This window comes from Dendrobates tinctorius, unplaced genomic scaffold (genome assembly GCF_039654945.1).
Source record: "Dendrobates tinctorius isolate UK_male_01 unplaced genomic scaffold, ASM3965494v1 ptg000087l, whole genome shotgun sequence".
In the NCBI taxonomy this organism is placed as follows: domain Eukaryota; kingdom Metazoa; phylum Chordata; class Amphibia; order Anura; family Dendrobatidae; genus Dendrobates; species Dendrobates tinctorius.
The window spans coordinates 2,038,928-2,064,353 of record NW_027361755.1 but is presented as its reverse complement, the minus strand read 5'-3'; the positions used below and the strand labels follow the sequence as shown (position 1 = coordinate 2,064,353).

The 25,426-nt window shown below is 47.8% G+C and overlaps 1 protein-coding gene across 9 annotated transcripts in view; it reads left to right on the top strand.

The window, feature by feature from the left end:
* ARID1B (AT-rich interaction domain 1B) overlaps positions 1-25,426 on the top strand; it is a 2,758,190-nt gene that overhangs the window by 2,482,574 nt on the left and 250,190 nt on the right. For 6 of the 9 annotated variants that reach the window (XM_073585743.1, XM_073585741.1, XM_073585744.1 and 3 more), the window contains one exon: positions 396-512. The exons of the other annotated variants lie outside the window; for them this stretch is intronic. In XM_073585743.1, coding sequence (XP_073441844.1) covers positions 396-512 — 117 coding nt within the window. The remainder of the gene's footprint in view (positions 1-395; positions 513-25,426) is intronic. 9 annotated transcript variants of the gene reach the window in all.

The window sequence follows — 25,426 nt, the reverse complement described above, 5'->3', positions numbered from 1 at the left end:
CTTTTGGGTTTTCATTGGCTGTAAGCCATAATCGTCAACATTAACAGAAATAAACACTTTAAATAGATCACTCCGTTTGTAATGACTCTATATAATGCTGTATATTAGTTTCACTTTTTGTATTGAACTGAAATATATTAACTTTTTGATGATATTATAATTTTGTGAGAAGCACCTGTAGGATCAGTAACATTTTGGAAAGTTATGTAAATATGACACATATACTTTAGTTTTTTTTTTAGATAGTTATTATACACATTTTAAGTCTACAGCCTCTTAGATTCAATAAAAGCTTGAAAGTAGCATCTGGAAAGTGTGGAGTAGATTGATGTGCCTGTGTATGAATTTTCTCTTGCCTGTTTTTTTATTTTTAAAAAATATTCTCATGTTTGTAGGTCTGAATATGGCATTGGCTCTGAGAGCAGTATGGGTCCTCCAGTTCAAAACAACATGGGGCCTTCAAACAGTGATCCTGGCATGTATTCACCAAATCGGTATCCAGGACAGCAAAGGTGGGGAGTTTAATTTTCTGAACCAAGAGCACAAACTGATGCTAACAGTATTTTCAGCTGCTTCCATTCAAGGAAGACTAACTGCAGTATAGGTTTAGTGTACATTCACACAAGGCAGGATTTAGGTCTTACATGCAGAAAATTCATGTTATATTACAGTGCTAGCAAAGTAGACATGAATTTACCAAATCTCCTCCAAGTGTTCTCTAAAAAAGAAAAAAAAATCGTAAATTGATGTGTTGTTTGGACTTGAAATTCCCATCATGTCAATCCATGTTGCGTATTTTCAAAGTTTTGTCCCAAATTGCGCAGCAATTCTGCAATTAAATTTTTACCAGTTCAATTTACGTTTCGTGTACAAGAACCATTTCATAAATGGTAATTGTGAAGATTGGTATTCTACTTTACACAATCAGAAATACAGCCCCACATGATTATTCATTTAAATATATCCTAGATAAAGATGAGTGGATGAGTCCATGGAGGATCGAGCTTGAATTAAAATTCCCAAAATCTATGGTTTCACATGTATTTGAACAATCTGCAATAATATTCACAGTTCTTAATTTTAAAAAAATGCCCAGCCCCATTTTACTCATGCAGCACACTCACAGAGTGGGCAAATGGTGTCTGGCATGACATGGCATCCTCATAAGGGGGACTATCATAGGTGGTATGAAACACAGTGACATAAAACACCAATTCATATCTGTACTGCATGGGAGTACTAAGAGCACACAGGATAGGGATAGAAAATGGCCAAATGTGATTATAGTGTACTACTTCAGTGCTGATGTACAAGATTGTAAATGGGAGTGATTGTCTGTAAATAGAATTACAAGATTCAAGTAAAGTACAAAGATACACAGTGAACTGTTGTGACGGTGAATTAATGTAGTCAAATATTCGAACTCGCTATGTTCGTAACGAGTAGGTCCTAATACTCGGGTATTCGTAACGAGTAGCAAGTCCAATGCAAGTCAATGGGAAATACGAGTAATTTTCTGCTGGACCCTACAAAGCAGCCTGAGGAAAAAGCTGAAATGAGTGCATGATTGTTTAAAAGCAGGCGGTAAAAAGCTGTGTGTTGGTTAACGTAGGAAGAAGTCACCCATCATCATCACAAGGGCTTCACAATTATAAAGGTTGGACTACTGTCCTTGTTGTTCCACTGCCACTGCACAATGTGCAGGCATAGTGTCTCCAAAAAATGAGCCCTAGGGGTTGTATCATGGTTGGCACAGGAAGGAGGCCTCAAGGGCCAGACAATTATGAAGCTAGGACTACTAGCACGGTAGTTCCAGTGCCCAATCTGCAGGCATAGACATAGTGTTTCCAAAGCTTAGCCCAAGGGGCTGTATCATGGTTGATGCAGGAAGGAGGGCTCAAGGGCCAGACAATTATGAAGCTAGGGCTACTAGCACAGTAGTTCCAGTGCCCAATGTGCAGGCATAGACAGTGTTTAAAAAAAATTAACCAAAGGGGCTGTATCATGGTTGACGCAGGAAGGAGGTCTCATCACAAGTGCCTCCGATGGGAAATATTAATGAATGGAACATTGTTTCTAGCTTGTTGACCATGAGGTACAGGTGGCAGAAGCAGGAGTAGGATACACATGTAAGAAGAAGAAAAGGGGTTTGTATGGGATAGACGTGATCACCAGTAGCCTAAAAGAACATTTTGGGTGACTTTAGGTTGGGATGCTGTGAAGAACAGCACACCGCTGTCGCCAAATTGCAACGGACGGCGCGGCATGTACCACCAATATGTCACAAAACCACCACTGACACGGGTTTGTCAGCGGACGGAGGGATGTGACGCACTGCCGGCACACGGCTATCACAGGCACAGTGGGGGCTTATCTTAATTATCCCACCACTGGCACCATGTGACAAAAACACAGCAAGCTAATCTTGCTCTAACAATTTACCGCAGGGGGGTATTTTGGATGCCCCACCACTGCTAACAACCTTCCAAGAACTGCGGGGATTTATGTATATCCCACTTTCTCAGTTCCACTTTGGAACTCGCAGCTCTCCGGCGCCCCCCTTACCCTTAGGTCAGTCAGGGAACTGCACCTAGGATAATTAGTCGCCTGATGGGCTGCTTGTTGTGCAAGGCCAATTAGACTACTGCAGTAAGGGAATTATCATTGCTGTGGCCTCAACCACTCATCCAGCAATATAAGACCCTTCCGGACTGCCAACCAGCCTAACCAACCGCACACACCATGCTGCCACCAGCTCCTGGTTTCTCCACTTAAGTTATAGACTTAATGGAGGGGTTTGAAGCCAACCCAAACAGTAGCGTAATTATCTAAAAAAGGCGCATAGTTCGTTTCTTAGAGCATAGAGACAGAGCTAATAGATTTTTATCATTTATTCCCAAAATGTGGGCAGTAATTACATAGATAAAAGTTGTTATAAATTGAGACATTAAATATGTACAATGCAGTATAAAACAAAAGGATTAACGAAGAGTAACACTTACATGTGCTTAGTCGATATTAGGCAGACCATGGGGCTGGGGGGAAGGGCCGCTTAGCCAAACGTCCCCACTCATCTGGGGTTCTTGTCAGCATGGACTTTGTAGCTCAACTGACTGGAATTTGGTAGGGAATACTTTATAGCCTAGGGTCTGTGACCTCACGAAATGGGCGGTCTGGTGAGGTCCAACCCCCCTTTCTCTAAGTTATGATTCTTTACTAAAACTTTATAATAACCATATCTTCACGAAGGAAGCTCGCACAAACACATATAGGGCATCATTGTTTGTGATTTACCAAATAGAATCCAATAACACCAAGCATGCCATAATTAAGACACTTCATTTGGGAGCAATCCATATCTCAGTTTCTGGAGAGATTAGAATCATGAAAATTAGGGATTAGACAGTTGGTTTCGCTGCCTACGCAGAGATATGAGTTTTATATCTCAGTCCCATATGGTTTTTGCGATATGACTTGTTTTAATACTACTCATATTGATCCCAGCACATTTCTAGAGAACAAAGGACTTCCTTTCCTGGCTGTGCAAGGAGAGGGTAAGGCTACAAGAGGAAATGGACGGTATTATGTTTCAGATGAAGGCAGAGAGCACACACACAGACAGCTGCTAAGGGGGCAAAAGGAGGGGGCTGAAAAAGCTGACAGGCTACTTTCTCATAGAATGGAGGATTTCTAGAAGGTTCCAACAGAAAACATACATTACAGACATTTTACATTACACCTCCCCCTTTTAGAGGGCGCTACGGAGGCATTACCTGATGGTAATCAGCCATGCGCTCCTCAGCAGGTTCGCCCCGGCAGGACAACCCATCAACATTTCCATGTTCGCTGCCCTTTTTGTGTTGTACAGTAAAGTCGTACTGTTGAAGGGCAAGGCTCCAGCGGATCAACCTTCCATTGGTTCCGGACACTATGTGCAACCAGCTCAGAGGGTTGTGATCGGTAACCACCATGAAGGTGCGCCCGTACAGGTAGGGCTGCAAAAGTTGCAGTGCCCACACCATGGCCAGACACTCCTTCTCGATGGTCGAGTATGCCACTTCCCTCGGCAAAAGTTTCCGGCTCAGGTACAACACGGGGTGCTCCTGGTTGCCGGAGTCGACCTGGCTGAGAACAGCACCGAGGCCAAACTCGCTGGTGTCGGTCTGTACCAGAAATGGGCGAATGCTGTCAACTGCTCTCAACACTGGAGAGCTGCACAGGGCTGCTTTCCAAGCTTGGAAGGCCGCCTCACAGACATATGTCCAGTTGACTGTTTGGGGTAGCCTCTGCTTGGTGAGGTCGGTCAAGGGTTTTGCAAGGGCGCTATAGTCCTGCACGAACCGCCTATAGTACCCTGCAGTGCCCAAGAAGGACTTCACCTGTTTCTTGGTCCTGGGGGTGAGCCTTTTCTGGCTCCAGACTCAAGGAACCCCCGCCTACCCGGTGCCCCAGGTAGTGGACCTCGCTCATGCCCATCTGGCACTTTCCTGGCTTGATAGTCAGGCCTGCCTGGTGAAGACGCTTGAGCACCTCCTGGAGGTGCTGAAGGTGTTCCTCCCAGGTGGAACTGAAGATGGCGATGTTGTCCAAGTACGCCACCGCTACTCCTCCAATCCCTGGAGGCAGGGGTATTTTTCATGCCGAAGGGCATGACTGTGGACTCGTACAGTCCAAAGGGGGTGATAAAGGCGGATTTCTCCTGTGCCTCAGGGCTCAAAGGGATCTGCCAGTATCTCCGACTCAAATCCATGATGGATATGTACCTGGCTTTCGCCAACCGCTCAAGCAGGTCCTCGATGCGCGTCATCAGGTGGGCATCAGAGGTTGTGATGGCGTTGAGCCCCCTGTAGTCCACGCAGAACCGGGTGGTTTGATCCTTTTTAGGCACGAGGACTACAGGCGAGGCCCGCGCGCTTTTTGACCATCGAATCACCCCCAGCCTTAACATCTCATCGATCTCTTGTCGCATGACCTGTTGCAGCTCCCCAGAGATCCGATAAGGTGTTCGCCGTAGTGGGGTGTGATTCCCGGTGTCCACCTCATGAACCGCTATCTCCGTCCTCCCAGGTCGGTTGGTGAACACGGCCCGGAAGGGTTCCAGGGTTTCCACCAACTGCGACCACTGGGATACGGTTAGCAAACCACTTATCTCCATGTCCTCAATGGACCCATTGGCCTTGGCTTGGGCCAGCATGTCCAGGAGGGGATCTTCCTCCCCATCCTCGGGCAGGTTGCAGACCGGTAGGACGCAAGCTTCGCGTTCATGGTGCGCCTTCAGCATGTTGACGTGAAAGGCCTTGCGCCTACCCCGAGCATGGTCAAGCGTGACCACGTAGGTGACCGGGTTGAGCTGTTGGTGGACGACGTATGGGCCTTCCCAGGCTGCCTGAAGCTTATCTGTTGGTACGGGGACCAGCACCCACACCTTTTAACCCACCTGGTAGGTCCGCTCCTGGGCGTTCTGGTCGTACCAGTGCTTTTGGTCAGCCTGAGCCTGCGTCATGTTGTCATGCACCAACTGCGTCAAGGTCTGCATCTTGTCAACGGAAGCGCATGACATAATCCACGATGGACACTTCTGTGGGGTTTGGCTCATCTTCCCAAGAGTCTCTTATCAACCCAAGGGGTCCCCGGACTCGCCTGCCATACAGGAGCTTGAAGGGGGAGAACCCGGTCGAGGCCTGCGGAACTTCTCTGTAAGTGAACAGCAGGTGTGGGAGGTACCAGTCATGCCCTTGGGTCTCAACCAGCATGCGGAGCATCTGTTTGAGGGTACCGTTGAAGCGTTCACACAAACCATTAGTCTGTGGGTGATACGCACTCGATACCAGGTGCTTCACCTGCATTTTCTCACAGAGAGCCTCCATTAGGCGAGACATGAATTGGGTCCCTTGATCGGAAAGCATCTCCCTGGGAAATCCTACCCTTGAAAAGATGGTCACCAGTGCGTCAGCCACCTTATCTGCCCTGATTGAAGACAGAGCTACTGCCTCTGGGTACCGGGTAGCATAGTCTACCATGGTGAGAATGTATCGCTTTCCAGAGCTGCTGGGGACGGCCAGCGGGCCTACAATGTCCACCACGATTCTCTGGAAAGGCTCCTCTATCACCGGCAAAGGAATAAGGGGAGCCTTAAGAGCAGGCCCCGCCTTACCCACTTTTTGACAGGTGCCACAGGAGCGGCAGTATTGTGTTACATCTGTCCCCATCTTGGGCCAATAGAAGTGTTGAGTCAGCCGTGCCTTTGTTTTGCTGATCCCCAAGCATCCAGCGAGTGGAATCTCATGGGCAATCCGCAACAAATCAGTTCTGAACTGTAGGGGGACGACTAGCTGTCTTTCCCTCAACCACTCCTTTTGGGAATCTCCGGGTACTGTCTCCCGGTACAACCTTCCTTGTTCCCAGAACACCCTCTCCTTATCAGACTCGGAGGTGGGCGTCTCGGCGAGACCTCTTAAGTTCTCCAGGCTCGCATCTGAGTGCAGAGCAGCCTGGAACTCCTTGCTGGAGGCTGCCAGAAGTGACGTCACGGTCCCTACCTTACTGGGACCCTCTGGAACCTGCTCTGGGTTCACCTCTGGTTCAGTCTCTCCTGTGGCAGAAGAGGGTCCAGAAGACAGGGCGCTACCTGCGATCTGGGTACTCTGACTGCGGGTGACAGCTGCTATGTATGCTGTCTCCCTGGGGATTTCTACAGACCCACCAGTCGGTGCTGCTATAGGCTCTACCTCCCCATCCACCCCCAACACTTCAGGAGCAGTGCTACTTATGGGCCAATTACCTTCCTCAGTGGCACTGGTCAGCTGCATGGCATTACCTTCTTCATGGTCCCCATGCACCTCCCCATTTCCTTGAGCACCGTTGCTTGCTCCTGCCAGGGGTTCCTCAGCCATCTCACTCCGCAGAGTGACGGGGCTGAGCACTTCGGTACCTGTGGACACATCTACCATTTCAAAGAAATGGTTAACAGGTTCAGTTGGCACAGATACATCATCATTCCTAGGAAAAGAATGGTTATCAGATTTCTTTGGTACATTTACATCACCATCATCCTCATTCCTGGGGAAAGAATGGTTGTTAGTTGCATCATTACTCATCACGTCATTAGCAGGTGACACATTCAGTTTCCCGTCGTCATCATCATCATCAGGGTCAATGTTACCCTTAGTATCAGATTGGGGAGGGGTGTCAGGGACAAGTCAGTCCCCAATAAAACATCAGTGGGCAGGTTTTCAGATACTCCCACTTCCCTCACCCCGCTCCCAGCACCCCAATCAAGAAAAACCCAGGCCACTGGCAAGGGACAATGGGTGCCTCCAATCCCGGTGACAGTCAGGGTTTTCCCCTCAACAAACTCTTCAGGGGTCGCCAGTCCAGGACGGATGAGGGTTCGTTCAGCCCCCATGTCCTTGAGGCCTGTAGCAAGATGGGCCCCCACCTAGACAGGTTGAACGTTGTCGCCAATCCTACCAACCACACCTCCCAACAACAGAACAGAGGCGTTGGACCCAGGGGCCTTGGCTGGGGGGGTTCTTCAGCTTTTCCGGACAGATGGAACGGAGGTGACCAGTCCGATCGCAGTTGTAACACTTGTGACTGTCAGTAAAAGGCCTGGAGTTGGCAACTGGGCCAGGGCCTCCGGAGTGATGGCTAGCTGGGGCACTGGGGTTGGTTGCAGGCTTACCCCCTCTCCAGCTGGTGGTGACTGGTCTCCGTGACTCTGGCTTCCGGTTGGCCTCATAGTTGTCGGCGATCTGCGCCGCTTTTTCCGCATTCGTTGGTTCGCGGTCCAGGATGAACTGTCGGACCTCAGCTGGGCAGAGATGCAGGAAGTGGAACTGGTCTTTTTTTTTAAATTCGTTTATTAAACCATAAGCAGTTTTACAATACATACATTCAGTGCAAAATGTTAAACCTAGTACAAAATAGATATGTACAATTAGCATGAAGACATGAGGCATAATATGTGCATCAACTGTATGTAAATAAAGCAGACATAATATCAATTGAATCACAATGGTGTTATGTTATTGTACCAGTAATAGAACCTGCCTGGCTTCTAAACTCTAACGACATCTACTAAAACATTAACTATTCTGCAGCCTACTTCTACAGTATATAGCAAGCAGTTTATTGTGCAACATCTCCGCTCTGCAAGGTAAAGTGAGAGGAGTTCCATCTCTCTCAGATCTTTTTAAATTTACCTGGGCACCCTCTATTCTGATACAGTGTCCTTTCATATGGGGTAATCGAATTTACGAGAGTGATCCAGGACCCAAGAGAAGGAGGTTAATTCCCCATCCATCATAGTGCAAGTATCTTTCGTGCCATGAACAGTGTCTCCCGTAAAAAAATTCCAACATAATGACCCCACGTCTCCTCATCCCACACTCCAAACAGACATATCAGCGGTTCGAGAGGAACAGGCGTTTGTACCAAGGATGTTAATAACGACGTCACCCCTCTCCAGAATTACACAACAACAGGACAGCACCAGATCATATGAATAAAGTCTGCATCCATTTAGTGACATCTCAAACATTCCGATGACGGATATCGACCCATCTTAAAGAGTTGAATTGGGGTCAAATATGATTGATTAATAATGTACAATTGTATCATCCTGTTGTTGGCAGACGGAGACACCCAGATTGGTGACTGCAGAATTTCTTCCCATTCCTCATCCCGTGTATCAGGAATGAGCATTTCCCATTTCTTCTTAACGGAGTCTATGGCACATTCTGTCCCCACTGACAACATACAGTATATGTATATAGAGAGGAGATGAGACCTTGAGGGCCCTGTGACTTGAGGATCCCTATCAAGGGCAGAGACGAAATGGCATCACTCATATCTAAATTTCTCATATGCAATTGAAAAGCTGACTTTAGTTGTAGATAACGGAAAAACTGGGATCTCGGGACACCGCAATTGACTTGTAATTGCTCAAAGGATATTAAAGTACCATGATCGTATAGATCACCCATCGTAGAGACACCGTACTGAACCCAGAACTCGGCAGACGGATGTTCACGCAGCACCGGGAGGTGGTCATTATTCCACAGGGGCATTTCGCCAAATCCAACCACCCCCTTAATCTGTCTCCATATTGATCGTGCCAGACGGAGCAGAGGCAGCAGTCTCGGGACATTTATTTTCCTCATTTCTAAAATACCTAGTGGGCAACTAGTCCCTGCAGCATGAAGAAGATGACTCTCAGAATTTCGGGAGATGGCCTCCAGGCATCCATGTGCTTAAGGCCTTGGCCTGTCCAGCTAGATAATATAAAAAGAAATTGGGTAATGCTGCCCCCCCTCCCCTCTTGGGTCTCTGTAGAGTGGTCAACTTTAGTTTAGGCCTGGCTTTCCCCCAAATAAAGGATGTGATTTGGGAATTTAAATGAGCAAAAAAGGATTTGGGCACCACCACCACACTATGTTGAAGAAAGTAGTTAAGCTTGGGGAGTAATATCATTTTAATTAAATTAATACGTCCGGCTACAGACAATGGAAGCTTACCCCAGATCGCAAATTTACCCCTAACCATCTCCAGCAGTGGTTGTATATTGAGTTGTAGATCAAATTTACTGCCCTTAGAGATATGAACCCCCAAATATTTGAAACTAGTCACGATGGGCAGCAGGGAGAGAGTCTCAAGTCGTGGCATTGGAGCATGGGAAAGAGGCATCAAAGCAGATTTATCCCAATTTTTGTAAAGGCCAGAATATTTACTAAATTTATTTATGGTAGTAATCACTCTTGTCAGGGTTTCCTCTGCTTTGTCCATAAATATCACCATATCATCAGCGTATAAGCCTATGGTATCCGTCCGACCCGCTATCTCCATACCAGCGATATCAGGGGATAGTCTTATACGAATTGCCAGCGCCTCAATAGCGAGAGCAAAGAGGGCCGGGGAAAGAGGACACCCCTGATGGGTTCCCTTATGCAATGAAAATGATTCAGATATGGAGCTATTTACGATGACCCGGGCCTTGGGCTTCATGTATAAGACATTGACCCAGTTTTGGAATCTTTCGCCAAATCCATATCTCTGCAAACATGCACGGAGAAAAGGCCATTCAAGTGAGTCAAAGGCCTTGGCCGCATCTAGTGATGCCAATGCCCATTCATTATCTGGTACCAGAGAACTATATTGGGCCACTGACTGGACACGTCTGATATTTGTGGAAGTGCTCTTACCCGGCATAAAACCCATCTGATCAGGGTGTACAAGATCCAATATAACGGTATTTACTCTTTTGGCTAAAATTTTTGTAAACATTTTATAATCCACATTTACTAGTGATATAGGCCTATACGATCCACAATCCAAAGGGTCCTTCCCCTCCTTTTTTAGAACTATTATATTGGCCTCATAAAAAGACTCCGGCATGCATCCCCCCTCCCAAATCCCACGAAACACTGTCAACAAAAGAGGCGCCAGTATATCTTGATATTTTCTATATAACTCCACAGGGAATCCATCCGGCCCAGGGGCCTTCCCGGAGGCCATGCCTTGTATGGCATCCTCTACCTCCTCCAGAGTAAACTCAGCATCCATATAGGCTTGTTGGGAAGGACTTAGCATGGGAAACTCTATGTCTAACAAATAGTCCAAACACTCTGGGCCATCCACATCTGTCTTAGAATTGTACAATGAGCCATAATAGTCGGAAAAGCACTTTAGTATCTCCTCAGTTGAGGAGACCAACGTACCATCTGAATCACGGATCTGTAGAATTGTGTTGGTTGCATTGTGCTGTCGTACTAAGTAGGCCAGAAACTTACTCGCCTGATTCCCCATCTCAAAATAAGACTGCCGGGCAAAAAATAATTTACGTTTCGTCTTAGTGTCCTTGTATTGAGCATATAACCTTTGAGCGGTCAGCCATTCTATCCTATTACTGTTAGATTGATCCGATATATAGGCTGCCTCCGAGTCTTTCAGACGCCACTCCATCTCGCTATCTTCCTCCGATGTCACTCGCTTAATGTGAGAAATTGTAGAGGATAAACAACCCCATAAATAGGCTTTAAGAGCATCCCAAAATACATTAATATTTCGGGGTTCGGGGTGGGACGAGACGAGGCAAAGTAGCTGATCTATCTATCCGGGGGTGTTATCAACTTCAGCCAAAAAGGGTTCAGCTTCCATGCTATTCTGTTAGTCAATGGCCCATATTTAAGTTTGAGAATGACTGGACTATGATCCGAAACTCCCCTGCTCCCGTGTTTAATGTCCTCCACCCACGCCGCCAAACCGCTGGATCCAAAAATGTAGTCTATGCGAGACAGAGAGCGTTTAGTGGAGGAATGGCAAGTGTATTCCCTCATCTCTGGATGGTGCACTCTCCATAGATCTAGCCACCCACTACCCGCCATGAATTGTGACAGTTGGGATGAGCCCGGGGGGGACCCCACCCTGTATTCCATCGCCCAGTCTCAATTTATCAAGATGGCTATGCATGACCAGATTAAAATCTCCCATACAGATGACATGTGCGTCTGGGTAACTTAAAGCGAAGCTCAATGCCCTCTGGAGAATTGATATATTAGCCGGAGGGGGATTGTAAATACAAAGGATGACATATTTCCGAGAGTCAATCAGCGCATGGACAAACACAAAGTGTCCCTCGGGGTCTCTCCGGGCTTTCCTGACCTCCCACCGAACATCCTTATGAATTAACAGAGAAACTCCCCTTGAGTAGCTAGTGTGAAAAGAATGCATAAACCATTGCACCCACGGCTTCTGCACCCACCGAACTGTATCCCTGGTCAGGTGCGTCTCCACTAGGGCCAATATGTGAGGACGGCAATGTCTGACCTGTGAGAATACCTTAATTTTCTTGCGAGGGGTTTTTATGCCCCTCACATTCCAGGTCATACAAATCAGCTCAGAACCCATTACCATCCATTCAAATATGGTGTATAATGGCGCCCGAGCCAGGTGCAGAGAGTCCACACAGATAGCAGAATTTGACGTAGGCTGCAGCCTCTATCTAAACAACGACAAACATAAAAAAACTTTTAAAAAAGAAAAAGCAAAAGCAATGCAGGAACCTAGTAACATAGGCGTACAGTCTTACGCCCCCAACAGAAAATGAATAAGGGGATACCATCACTGAGCACAGTGTCCGGTGTAGCTGGTATCTGGGAACTCGCCGGGAGAGCTCCAATTAGACTTTTGGTTGAAAGGATCTGAAATAACAGTCGCCGCATTAGGACTCCCCCGCCGGGGATCCCCCAAGGGACCGCAGCCATTCAGTCGCCTCCGCCGGATCCGTAAAAAATACAGAAGAACCCTCATGGACAACTCGGAGCCGGGCTGGATATATCATAGAATATACAATGTTCCTGTCTCTGAGCCGCTTCTTGACCTCGAAGAACTGCGCCCGCTGTTTCTGCAGCTCCACGGAGAAGTCCGGAAAGATGGAAATGACAACATTATTGAATTTAATAGGACTTTTCAGGCGCGCCAGGCGTAAGATGGTGTCTCTGTCCTTGCAGTTGAGCAGGCGTGCCAGGAATGCTCGAGGTGGGGCCCCCGGAGGTAGGGGTCTGGTAGGGACCCTGTGAGCTCTTTGAACGGCGAATAATGAGGAGAATTCATCCCCTAAGGAGGTCTTAAGCCAATCCTCTAGAAACTGCTCAGGATGCTGACCCTCCGAGCGCTCAGGCAGCCCAACAATACGTATATTGTTCCTGCGCATTCTGTTTTCTAAATTGTCCGCCTTTTGCTTCCAGGCATTCATGGAGCCCGCCACCTTCGTTAATTTAGCCTCCATAGGTGTAATGGTATCTTCCACCCTGGACACCCTCGTTTCCACCTCCGTAATGCATCCCTTCATGGCCTGCATATCCTGACGGAGTCTCCCCACCTCCGTATAAACTTCCTCAATTTTCTCTGTCAGGGATGTCCTGGTCAATGAGAGAGCCTGCATCAACTGCGCAGACGCTTGTTTAAGGGTCAATTCTTCCTGATCCGTCTCCTCCTCTCCCCCAGAAGGGCGATTTTTGCGCTGAACTTGAGAGGATGTGCTCCTACTGTGCTGCGCACTTTCAGTGGGGTCAGGTCTAGCAAACTCCTTTAATTTTTCCGCCGCTCCCGGCCCCTTAAGTCGGCTCATGATTGTCTGCAGTGCGGCTGATAAAACAAATTAAGGTGTGCAATCAAGGTATTGCCCACTACAGATGGGTATCACAGCGGGCTGGTAACAGTTAATTGTGAATCAAGCTACAGAGGGACGTTTGAGGGATTACCAGGGCAGCAGCTAGGTACAGTCCAGAGGATCTTTATGGCCCGGGGAGGGAGGGGGGAGGGGGTCCCACAGAGGCAGCTGCAGTGGGGGAGGGTGCACAAAGCCTCCCTTAATAATGGCGCCAGCCGGCAGTGAGTGGATGGGCAGAGAGGGATACCGCGCAGGGGCCAGTTTCCCACGGCACTCACCTCGCGCTCCCCCGGATTGTCAATCAAATCTCCTCTCTCCCCGGCGGCGGTGCAGCAGTGGGAAGCCGGCGCTGCAGCTCTCAGCAGTTGAGCTGCGCGCCCAAGATGGCCGCCGCCTCGTGGGAGAACCAGCCGCCCGCTCCTATCTCCCCCATCGCCAGCTCTCAGGATCCATCTCCCAACCTGCCACAAAGCGCCCAAGGGGTCCCAGCATCCGAGGGAGGTCCAGCCAGCAGCAGGTGAGCCGCCAGAGAAAGGTCTAGGGACCAGGATATGGCAGGATTGTGCGGAGCTCTCCTCACCAGCGTCCTCTCCCTCTCACGGCATAGCCACGCCCCCAGGAACTGGTCTTTGATCATCAGGTCCAGTAGCAGCTCAAAGGTGTTCACTGACAGTCCATGGATCCACTGGTCAAAGTGGGTCCTGAGTCCTTGCACCACATCACTATAGCTATCGTGTGGGCCACATTGGAGGTTCCGGAACTTCTTTCGGTATACCTCAGGTGTCAGCCGGTATTTGGCGATCAGGGCCTGCTTTATGGCATTATAGTCATCATCATCTTCTGGCGGAAGAGAAGCAAACGCCTCCAGAGCTTTGCCTTTTAGCCCTGGGGTCAAGTACCTGGCCCATTGGACCTTATCCAGCCGGTACTGTCTGCAGGTTTTATCAAAGGCTTGTAGAAACGTGTCCAAGTCCCCGTCCTCTTCCAACACGGGAAAATGCTCTGGCCGGGGTTTAGGACTCTGGACGCTGCTGGGCTCACTGCTTTGGGCTGTGGGGGCATTCCCCCCTTGTCGGAGCATCTCCAGTTCATGGGCTCTCTGAGCTTCTGCTTGGCGCTCAGCTCTCTCAGCCTGTGCTTGGCGTTCGGCTTGGGCCTCCTGCTGATATTGCTGGATCAGCCTCACCTGCCCCTCACGGACTTTGGCGGGGAGTTCGTCCAAGGCCGCTTGCAGGTAGGGGTCCAATCTGTCCGGATTGTATGTGGAGCCAGCGCTCAGGAGTGGAGCCTCTGCTGCAGCCCCATTGTTACTTGAGCCCACTTCTGCGCTCGCTGGGCTCTGGTCATTTTCCCGTTGCACCAGAGCCGCGATCAGTTGGGCCTTGTTTTTGTTCGTGGTGTCGATCCGCCACACCCCGCAGAGGGCAATAAGAGCGTCTTTCCTTTGCTGCTTATACCACTCTGCTCCCATCATAGACATGGTTGCCAAATAAAAGATAGAAAAGAAAAACCAAGAGAAAGGGAGGGAATACTTGCACGTACACAAAAATGTCTCAGGTCTAGTAACCACTGAGTCTGTTCTCCAAAACCTATGATGCAGGATTCCCGCAGGAACCATGCAGGTCTTTAGTGAGAGGAATGATTGCTCAAACCAAATCACTAATGCTCTAGGATTATCCCACCGCTGCCACCAATATGTGACGAACAGCACACCGCTGTCGCTAAATTGCGACGGACGGCGCGGCCGGTACCACCAATATGTCACGATCACACCACTGACACGGGTTTGTCAGCGGACGGAGGGACGTGACGCACTGCCGGCACACGGCTATCACAGGCACAGTGGGGGCTTATCTTAGTTATCCCACCACTGGCACCACGTGACAAAAACACAGCAAGCTAATCTTGCTCTAACAATTTACCGCAGGGGGGTATTTTGGATGCCCCACCACTGCTAACAACCTTCCAAGAACTGCGAGGATTTATGTATATCCCACGTTCTCAGTTCCACTTTGGAACTCGCAGCTCTCCGGCACCCCCCTTACCCTCAGGTCGGTCAGGGAACTGCACCTAGGATAATTAGTCGCCGGATGGGCTGCTTGTTGTGCATGGCCAATTAGACTACTGCAGTAAGGGAATTATCAATGCTGTGGCCTCAACCACTCATCCAGCAATATAAGACCCTTCTGGACTGCCAATCAGCCTAACCAACCGCACACACACCATGCTGCCACCAGCTCCTGGTTTCTCCACTTAAGTTATAGACTTAATGGAGGGGTTCGAAGCTAACCCAAACAGTAGCGTAATTATCTAAAAAAGGTGCATAGTTCGTTTCTTAGAGCATGGAGACAGAGCTAATAGATTTGTATCATTTATTCCCAAAATGTGGGCAGTAATTACATAGATAAAAGTTGTTATAAATTGAGACATTAAATATGTACAATGCAGTATAAAACAAAAGGATTAACGAAGAGTAACACTTACATGTGCTTAGTCGATATTAGGCAGACCAAGGGGCTGGGGGGAAGGGCCGCTTAGCCAAACATCCCCACTCATCTGGGGTTCTTGTCAGCACGGACTCTGTAGCTCCAACTGACTGGAATTTGGTAGGGAATACCTTATAGTCTAGGGTCTGTGACCTCACGAAATGGGCGGTCTGGTGAGGTCCAACCGCCCTTTCTCTAAGTTATGATTCTTTACTAAAACTTTATAATAACCATATCTTCACGAGGGAAGGTCGCACAAATACATATAGGGCATCATTGTTTGTGATTTACCGAATAGAATCCAATAACACCAAGCATGCCATAATTATGACACTTCATTTGGGAGCAATCCATATCTCAGTTTCTGGAGAGATTAGAATCATGAAAATTAGGGATTAGACAGCTGGTTTCGCTGCCTACGCAGAGATGTGAGTTTTATATCTCAGTCCCATATGGTTTTTGCGATATGACTTGTTTTAATACTACTCATATTGATCCCAGCACATTTCTAGATAACAAAGGACTTCCTTTCCTGGCTGTGCAAGGAGGGGGGAAGGCTACGAGAGGAAATGGACGGTATCAATTTTCAGATGCAGGCAGAGAGCACATACATAGACAGCCTTCTTAAAGCTAAGTTTCTAAGTTTTCTCTGCTATTGTTCATATGAGTTTTTGTCTGGTTTACTTAGTTTTTGTGTTCAGCCAGCCCTGGCTGGGACTGGGCTGAATCCCCATTTTGTCTCTGATCAGTTGATCTCTTTTGCTCAGTCTTCAGAATATACCTGAGTGCTGATATAGGGAATTGAAGTCTAGCGACTTCAGGGCCTTTTTCTATCAGACGTGTTGGACATTTTTTGGCAGGGTTTTTTGCGTGATTGCAGACAGCAGCTTTTCTTTCCTGTCCTTTCTAGTTAGTGAGGGCCCCATCGTTTGCTCAGCCTATCTTTCTATCTGTGTTTGTGTTTTCATCTTGTTTCACCGACAATACATGTTGGGGCTGTCTATTGCTTTGGGGTCTGCTCTGGGGCAGTTTAGATTTTCCCTTTCTTTCTTTAGGCTTATTTAGTTCTCCGGCCGTGACGAGGCATCTAGGACCACCGTAGGCACGCTCCACGGCTACTGCTAGTTGTGTGGATAGGATCAGGGGTCTGCAATCCGCTAGTTACCAACCTCTCCTGTTTTCTGGGCTTAGCTTGCTTTTTGTTTTTTCCTCCTCGGTGACTCATTCATAACAGGGGTCCCTGTTGTGAGCTCATCTGTTCATTCATCTTTTGAGTCTTCTCCCTCTTCTGGTGAAGGAAGGTAGTGAGGATGATTTGGATGAAAGAAACCAAACACCTGATCAGGTGGATCATGACTGGGTAACGGGAACTACAGACTGGATATAAGGCATCTGACGCCCTTCTGAGTCACTGGTGATTTCTCTGCTGGATTTTTGGAGACCAGTCTGATTCCTGCTTCCCAAAGATAAGTTTTTGCTCTGCTATTGAACTTATTAGTTTTGGTTTTGTTTACCTTGTTTTTTGAGTTCAGCCATCCCCGGCCGGGGGTGTGCTGGATTCTTTTTCCTTGATCAGTGTTCTCTTTTGCTCTGCTTCCAGAATATTCTGAGTGCTGATATAGGGTTTGAAGTCTAGTGACTTCAGGGTCCTTTTTGCTTATCAGTTGTGTTGGTAGTATTTTTGGGCAGGGTTTTCTCGGATTGCAGACAGCAGCTTTTCTGTCCTGTCCTTTTTAGTTAGCTTGGGCCCCATCGTTTGCTCAACCTATCTTTCTATCTGTGTTAGTGTTTTCATCTTGCTTCACCGTCATTATATGTTGGGGGCTGCCTATTGCTTTGGGGTCTACTCTGGGGCAGTCAGTTTTTCTCTTTTCTCTCTTTAGGCTTGTGTAGATCTCCGGCTGTGACGAGGTGTCTAGGATCACCGTAGGAACACTCCACGGCTACTGCTAGTTGTGTGAAAGGATCACTGGTCTGCAGTCCGCTAGTTTCCAACCTCTCTGATTTTCTGGGCTGAGCTTGTGTTTTGTTTTTTCCTCCTCAGTGACTCAATCACAACGGAATGACCAGCCATACCGCAGATTCTAGGGTACTCAAAAGCAGCAAGGAATTGTTTTAAAAAAAAAAAAGTGTGAGAATTTTTTTTTGTGTGTATATTTTTTCCTCTTTTTCTCTGAGGCCGTAGGAGGAATATTTTTCTTTTTTCTGATGGAGTTTAAGCAATTGTCTGATCGTGTGGAGCAGCTTGCTGCTGAAGTGCGAGGAATTTCCGCATATCTTGCTCATTCACACGCTGCTGAACCAAAATTCCCCACTCCTGATGTGTTTTTTGGGGATTGGTCTAAATTTTTGAATTTTAAGAATAATTGTAAATTATTTCTTGCCTTGAAGCCTAACTCTCCGGGGAGCTCTGCGCAGCAGGTTAAAATTGTCATCTCCTTGCTGTGCGGCGATCCCCAGGATTGGGCGTTTTCTTTAGTACCAGATGATCCTATTCTAGCTAATGTGGACGCATTTTTTCAGGCCTTGGGGTTGTTGTATGATGAACCTAATGCTATTGATCAAGCTGAAAAGACCCTGTTGGCATTAAGCCAGGGTCAAGATTCTGCAGAACTGTACTGTCAAAAATTCCGAAAGTGGGCGGTCCTCACCACTTGGAATGATGGTGCCTTGGCAGCTCTCTTTCGGAAGGGTTTGTCGGAAACTGTAAAAGATACTATGGTGGGATTTCCTGTTTCCTCTGGTCTTGACGATTCTATGTCATTAGCCATTCAGGTTGATCGGCGTTAATGTGAACGTAAAATTATACCGGAAACGCTGCCACCTGTTGAACAAATGTCTGACTCTATGCAATGTGATAGAGTTTTGTCTAGGGCGCAACGTCAGGAGTTTAGAAGACGTAATAAGCTATGTTTTTCTGTGGAGATGCCTCTCACATTATTTCTGTCTGCCCTAAACGAGAGAAAGGTTTTGCACACACATTTGCAGTAGGTGGTGTACAACCTAAGTTTCTTCTGGCAATTACTCTGATCTGCACCCTGTCCACATTTTCTGCTAAAGCCTTTGTGGATTCAGGAGCGGCCTTGAACCTAATGGATTTAGATTTTGCTAAACGTTGTGGTTTCCCTATGACACCCCTGCGGACGCCTATTCCTTTGAGGGGTATTGATGCTACTCCTTTGGCGAAGAATAAACCTCAGTTTTGGACCCAGGTGGTAATGCGGGTCGCCCCAGACCATCAAGAAAATTGCAGATTTTTGGTGTTGCATAATTTGCATGATACCATCGTGCTGGGGTTCCCCTGGTTGCAAATCCATAACCCAGTTTTGGATTGGAAATCTGTGTCTGTGGTGAGTTGGGGTTGTCAGTGTGCTCTTAGTGACACTCCTGTTTTCTCCTCCTCTCCCCAGTCGCATGAGGTTCCTGACTATTTGGCTGATTTTTATGATGTGTTTAGTGAGAGTAAGTCTGCGTCTTTGCCTCCTCATAGGAGTTATGACTGTGCAATTGAGCTGAGTCCGGGGTGTAAATTTCCCAAGGGTCGACTTTTTAATTTATCTGTACCCGAACATGAGGCTATGCGTTCTTATATTAAGGAGTCATTGGAGAAGGGTCATATTAGACCATCCTCTTCACCCTTGGGTGCTGGGGGTTTTTTTGTGGCCAAGAAGGATGGTTCATTAAGGCCCTGTATTGACTATCGCTCCCTTAACAAAATTACTGTTAAATATAAGTATCCGTTACCCCTGATTTCTGACTTATTTTCTAGAGTTGAAGGTGCTTGCTGGTTTACCAAGCTTGACCTCAGGGGGGCGTATAATCTTATTCGCATTAAGCATGGGGATGAATGGAAGACAGCGTTTAATACTCCGGAGGGACATTTTGAGTACCTGGTGATGCCTTTTGGGCTCACTAACGCCCCTTCTGTCTTCCAGTGCTTCATGAATGATATTTTCCGGGACTTTGTGGATAAGTTTCTGATCATCTATTTGGATGATATTTTGATCTTTTCCAGGGATTGGGACTCTCATGTGGAACATGTTCGGACTGTGTTCTGGATTTTGAGGGAAAACTCCCTGTATGTTAAGGGATCGAAATGTCTTTTTGGTGTACAGAGGATTTCATTTTTGGGATTTATTTGGCTCCGTCAACTATTGAAATGGACCCGGCCAAGCTACAGGCCATTTATGATTGGGTGCAGCCCACTTCTTTGAAGGCTATCCAGAAGTTTTTGGGTTTTGCTAATTTTTATCATAAGTTTATAGCCAATTTTTCTGTTATTGCCAAACCATTGACTGATTTAACTAAGAAGGGCGCTGATTTGCTGAATTGGTCTCCAGAGGCTGTTTCTTCTTTTCAGGAGCTGAAGCGGAGGTTCCCTTCTCCGGTTTTGCGACAACCCGATGTCTCACTTCCATTTCAGGTGGAGGTGGATGCTTCAGAGACTGGTGCAGGAGCTGTTTTGTCCCAAAAAGATCCTGTAACATGTAAAATGAACCCTTGTGCCTTCTTTTCCCGAAAGTTCTCTCCTTCGGAACGCAACTATGATGTGGGGAATCGAGAACTGTTGGCCATGAAGTGGGCATTTGAGGAGTGGAGACATTGGTTGGAGGGAGCTAGACATCAAGTTGTGTTCCTCACTGACCACAAGAATTTGATCTACCTTGAGTCGGCTAAACGCTTGAATCCGATACAGACCAGGTGGGCCTTGTTTTTCACACGTTTTGATTTTGTGGTCTCCTTTCTTCCGGGCACTAAGAACGTTAAGGCTGATGCCCTCTCTAGGAGTTTTTTGGCCGATTCTCCTATTGTGACCAAGCCTGCTACCATCTTAGGTGAGGGGGTGGTTCTTTCTGCCATCTCACCTGATTTGAGACGTGCTCTGGAGAAGTTTCAGGAGGATAAGCCTGAGCGTTGTCCCAGTGGTAGGTTATATGTTCCTGACCAGTGGAGGAGGAAAGTGATGTCTGAGGTTCATTGCTCCGCGTTGGCTGGTCATCTAGGTATTTTTGGTACTAGAGATTTGGTGAGTCGGTCTTTTTGGTGGCCTGCCTTGTCTCGTGATGTCAGAAATTTTGTGCAGTCCTGTGGGACTTGCTCCCGATCTAAGCCTTGTTCTCGTTCTAATGGGTTGTTGATGCCTTTGCCGGTGCCCAGGAGGCCATGGACCCATATTTCAATGGATTTTATTTCTGATCTGCCTGTCTCTCAGAGGATGACTGTTATCTGGGTGATTTGTGATAGATTCTCTAAGATGGTCCATCTTGTACCACTCCCTAAGTTGCCATCTTCCTCAGAGTTGGTGCCCTTGTTTTTGCAACAGGTGGTTCGCTTGCACAGGATTCCTGAGAACATTGTATCGGACAGAGGAGTTCAGTTTGTCTTTAGATTCTGGAGGACCTTTTGTTCCAAGTTGGGAATTCAGTTGTCCTTCTCCTCTGCATTTCACCCTCAGACCAATGGGCAGACGGAGAGAACAAACCAGACTTTGGAGTCTTATTTGAGTTGTTTTATATCTGCTGATCAGGATGATTGGGTCTCATTTTTACCCTTGGCCGAATTTGCTTTAAATAATAGAGCTAGTTCTGCCACTTTGATGTCACCCTTTTTCTGTAACCTTGGGTTTCAGCCTCGATTTTCTTCAGGGCAGGTGGAGTCTTCTGCCTGTCCAGGGGTTGACAGTGTGGTGGAAAGAATGCAGCAGATTTGGGACCAAGTGGTGATAAGTTGTCTCTTTCCCAGGAAAAGGTCCAGCGGTTTTCTAACCGGCATAGGACCATTGGTCCCCGGTTTAAGGTGGGTGATATGGTCTGGTTGTCATCAAAGAATATCTCTATGAACGTGGCTTCTCCAAAATATAAACCTAGATTTATTGGACCTTACAAGATTTTGGAGATTATTAATCCGGTCTCTTTTCGGTTGGCTCTTCCTGTCACATTTAAGATTCATAATGTGTTTCATAAGTCCTTGTTGAAGAGGTTTGTTGAACCAGTGGTTCCTATGGCGGCACCTCCTGACCCTGTGTTGGTTGAAGGTAACATGGAATATGAGGTAGAGAAGATACTGGATTCCTGTCTGGCTAGACGGAGACTCCAGTATTTGGTTAAGTGAAAGGGTTATGGTCAGGAGGATAATTCCTGGGTCTCTGCCTCTAATATTCATGCCGAAAGATTGGTGCGTGCTTTTCATCGGGCTCATACTGATCGGCCTGGGGGCTTGGATGAGGGTTCGGTGACCCCTCCTCAAGGGGGAGGTACTGTTGTGAGCTCATCTGTTCATTCATCTTTTGTGTCCGAGGATCTCCCTCTTCTGGTGAAGGAAGGTAGTGAGGATGATTTGGATGAAAGAAACCAAACACCTGATCAGGTGGATCATGACTGGGTAACGGGAACTACAGACTGGATATAAGGCAGCTGACGCCCTTCTGAGTCGCTGGTGATTTCTCTGCTGGATTCTTGGAGACCAGTCTGATTCCTGCTTCCCAAAGATAAGTTTTTGCTCCGCTATTGAACTTATTAGTTTTGGTTTTGTTCACCTTGTTTTTTGAGTTCAGCCATCCCCGGCCGGGGGTGTGCTGGATTCTTTTTCCTTGATCAGTGTTCTCTTTTGCTCTGCTTCCAGAATATTCTGAGTGCTGATATAGGGTTTGAAGTCTAGTGACTTCAGGGTTGTGATGAAGGAGCGGCCGCCATCCTAGATGTGGGGCCACATATCTGAGCTTGGCATCCATTTTGGTCTAAGTTCAGAAATTACAGGCAGCTAAAGGCTTCTATACCCCAGGCGCTGTGTACTTAGTGAATACAAGCAGGATTTAGTGTTCCAGTGCTAAATAGCCAGGGCATTGGTGTGATGAGGATAGGCCCAAAACAGAGCTTCAATGCCCAGGTACGGAGCCGTGCCAGCAGGGGGCCAGATGAAGCCTGAGGGCTTCAATTAGAATGTGCCTGCTAGCAGACACAGGAATATGCATCCTTTGTGTGTCCCAGACACTGTGGCTCCATCCTATGAACACGAATTATGAACTCATCTTTCGAGTTATGGACACATGAAAATATCCGAGTGACCCTGAGGGAATCGTGCATCTGGCAGTGTGACTCCCGAGTCGATGAGAGCACTGATTCCTGAGATATAGAGATTGGCCCTCTACAGTGACCCAATAGGGCCATGTTTGCACTCCACATGACAGGCAAAGCAAACCGCATTCACTGGTACCTCTCATGTTCTGATTCGATCATGCTGTAGAAAGTTATCCCCTTTCGTAGATATTGGAAATAAGTTCTGCAAAGAGCTAAAGGGTGGAGATTATTAGCCCACCCTCTGACACAGGGGGAGGAACCCAGCGTGTTTAAGGGCTGGCAGCCCCTGGCATTCAGTCATTCACAAAGAAGATCCAGACGATGATGATCTAAGAAGGACCTGGGGACAGACCTGCCGAGGGGAGCAGCGGCCCATGCTTTGGGGGTCTGTCCAGCAACTAAGATTATTGTACCTGTGGACTGCAGAGCTCCCCGGCAACCGCATGCACCCTACAATACAATCTGGTAAATTGACCTCCAGCTTAATATATCTAAGCCTTGTACCCTATTGTTATATCTTTTCTCTGACTTCAAATTTACTGTATATTTCTGTAATTATCTAGTGCGTCCTTAAGGCAATTAAACTATAAACTTAATCTTGGGCTGATGCTTTTACTCTGATCACGAATCTTAGAACCCCCAGCGGGTAACAGGACCTCCTCCCCAGTGACCATTTGCTCTAGGTGCAGTTCCCTTACTGACCTGAGAGACAAAGGGGGGCGCCGGAGAGCTGTGCCTGTGTAGTTACGTCACGGTGGTGACGTGGGAGGAACGGGTCCGCGTGTTTGTTCCTCCACAAGGGTCCTTTTTGCTTATCAGTTGTGTTGGTAGTATTTTTTGGCAGGGTTTTCTCTGATTGCAGACAACAGCTTTTCTGTCCTGTCCTTTTTAGTTAGCTTGGGCCCCATCGTTTGCTCAACCTATCTTTCTATCTGTGTTAGTGTTTTCATCTTGCTTCACCGTCATTATATGTTGGGGGCTGCCTATTGCTTTGGGGTCTGCTCTGGGGCAGTCAGTTTTTCTCTTTTCTCTCTTTAGGCTTGTGTAGATCTCCGGCTGTGACAAGGTGTCTAGGATCACCATAGGAACACTCCACGGCTACTGCTAGTTGTGTGATAGGATCAGGGGTCTGCAATCCGCTAGTTTCCAACCTCTATGATTTTCTGGGCTGAGCTTGTGTTTTGTTTTTTCCTCCTCGGTGACTCAATCATAACAGGTCCCCTTACCCGCCTCCCGTATAACAGTTTGAACGGGGAGAACCCCGTGGATTTTTGGGGCATCTCCCGATAGGCAAACAGGAGGTGTGGCAAGAATTTCTCCCAGTCCCTGTAGGTCCTGGTAAAGTCTCAATGAGTTGATTTAATGTTCCGTTAAAACGTTCACACAACCCATTGGTTTGCGGGTGGTACAGGGTGCTTCTAATGGACTTTACGCCACACAGCTTCCACAGTTGGCTGGTCACCTCTGCTGTAAACTGGGTACCCTGGTCCAAAATAACCTCCCGGGGAAATCCAACCCATGAGAAAACCTGGAGCAGGGCAGCCGCCACTGTCTCTGCCAGTATGTTAGGTAATGCAACCACCTCTGGATACCATGTGGCATAGTCTACCACTGCCAATATACAGTATACGAGTACATTTTCCCTGACGGACTGTGTTTGGCTAATGGCCCTATCAGATCGACCGCTACTCGGCTAAATGGCTCCTCCACAATGGGGAGTAGTTTGGCTGGGGTGTCTTACCTGGGCCTCCTCTGAGTGTGATTCCACCTCCGCAGCTCGAGCTTGTGTCGGGGTGGTCACAGGACAGGTCTCAGCCAGAGGGGCGACCGATAATGCAGACAACATGGGCCCCAAGTCATTTTCCAGCAAGACGTCTGCAGGCAAAACCTCCATCAAGCCGACCTCAACAAGGCCAACCCCGACTCCCCAGTTCAGGTGAATCCTGGCAGTGGGTAGTTGATGTATGGCTCCCCCTGCTACACGGAAGGCCACTGTCCGGTCCGTTTTCTCTTGGTCATGGACGAGATGAGGCTTCACAAGGGTCAAAGTTGCTCCGGAATCTCTTAGTCCCTGCATACATTTCCCATTAACCCACACCGCCTGTCGATGCTGTTGTCGATTATCTGCCCGTGCTGCCTGAACGGGGTCTACTTCATGCAGCACTTCCTCCATCTCTTTCATCCCCGGATTAGTCTTAGCCCCCAATGCCGGGTCAGCTTCGCCCTGGTAGTATTGTACAGCGGCCCGGTTGATAGTAGCCATTCCCGCCTTGGGCCACTGGGTACGCTGAGTCCTGTTGGGACATTGTCTTTGCAGGTGGCCCAGCTGATGGCAGGTGTGGCATCGCACGCCAGGAGGACTCTGGTAAGCCGGGGTTTTAGCTGGTCTCCCGACAATCTTCTGTGTTTTAGGGGCCTCCAGACCCATGGGAGGGCCCCTAGTGACAGTCTTTGATCCTAACAACTGAGACCTTTTGGCATCATGATGTTCATAGGCCAGACGAGCGGCCTCCTCAAGAGTCATTGGCCGTCTTTCCCGAAGCCATTCTTGTGTCTCGGGGTTTAGTCCAGTAAAGAATCGCTCTAACAGGAAGAGCAGGAGGACGTCCTCCTTAGTGGTTGCTTGGCTCCCTTGTACTCACTGTAGCAGTGACCACCGTAGTTTACAGGCCCATTCAGCGTGGGTATCTGTT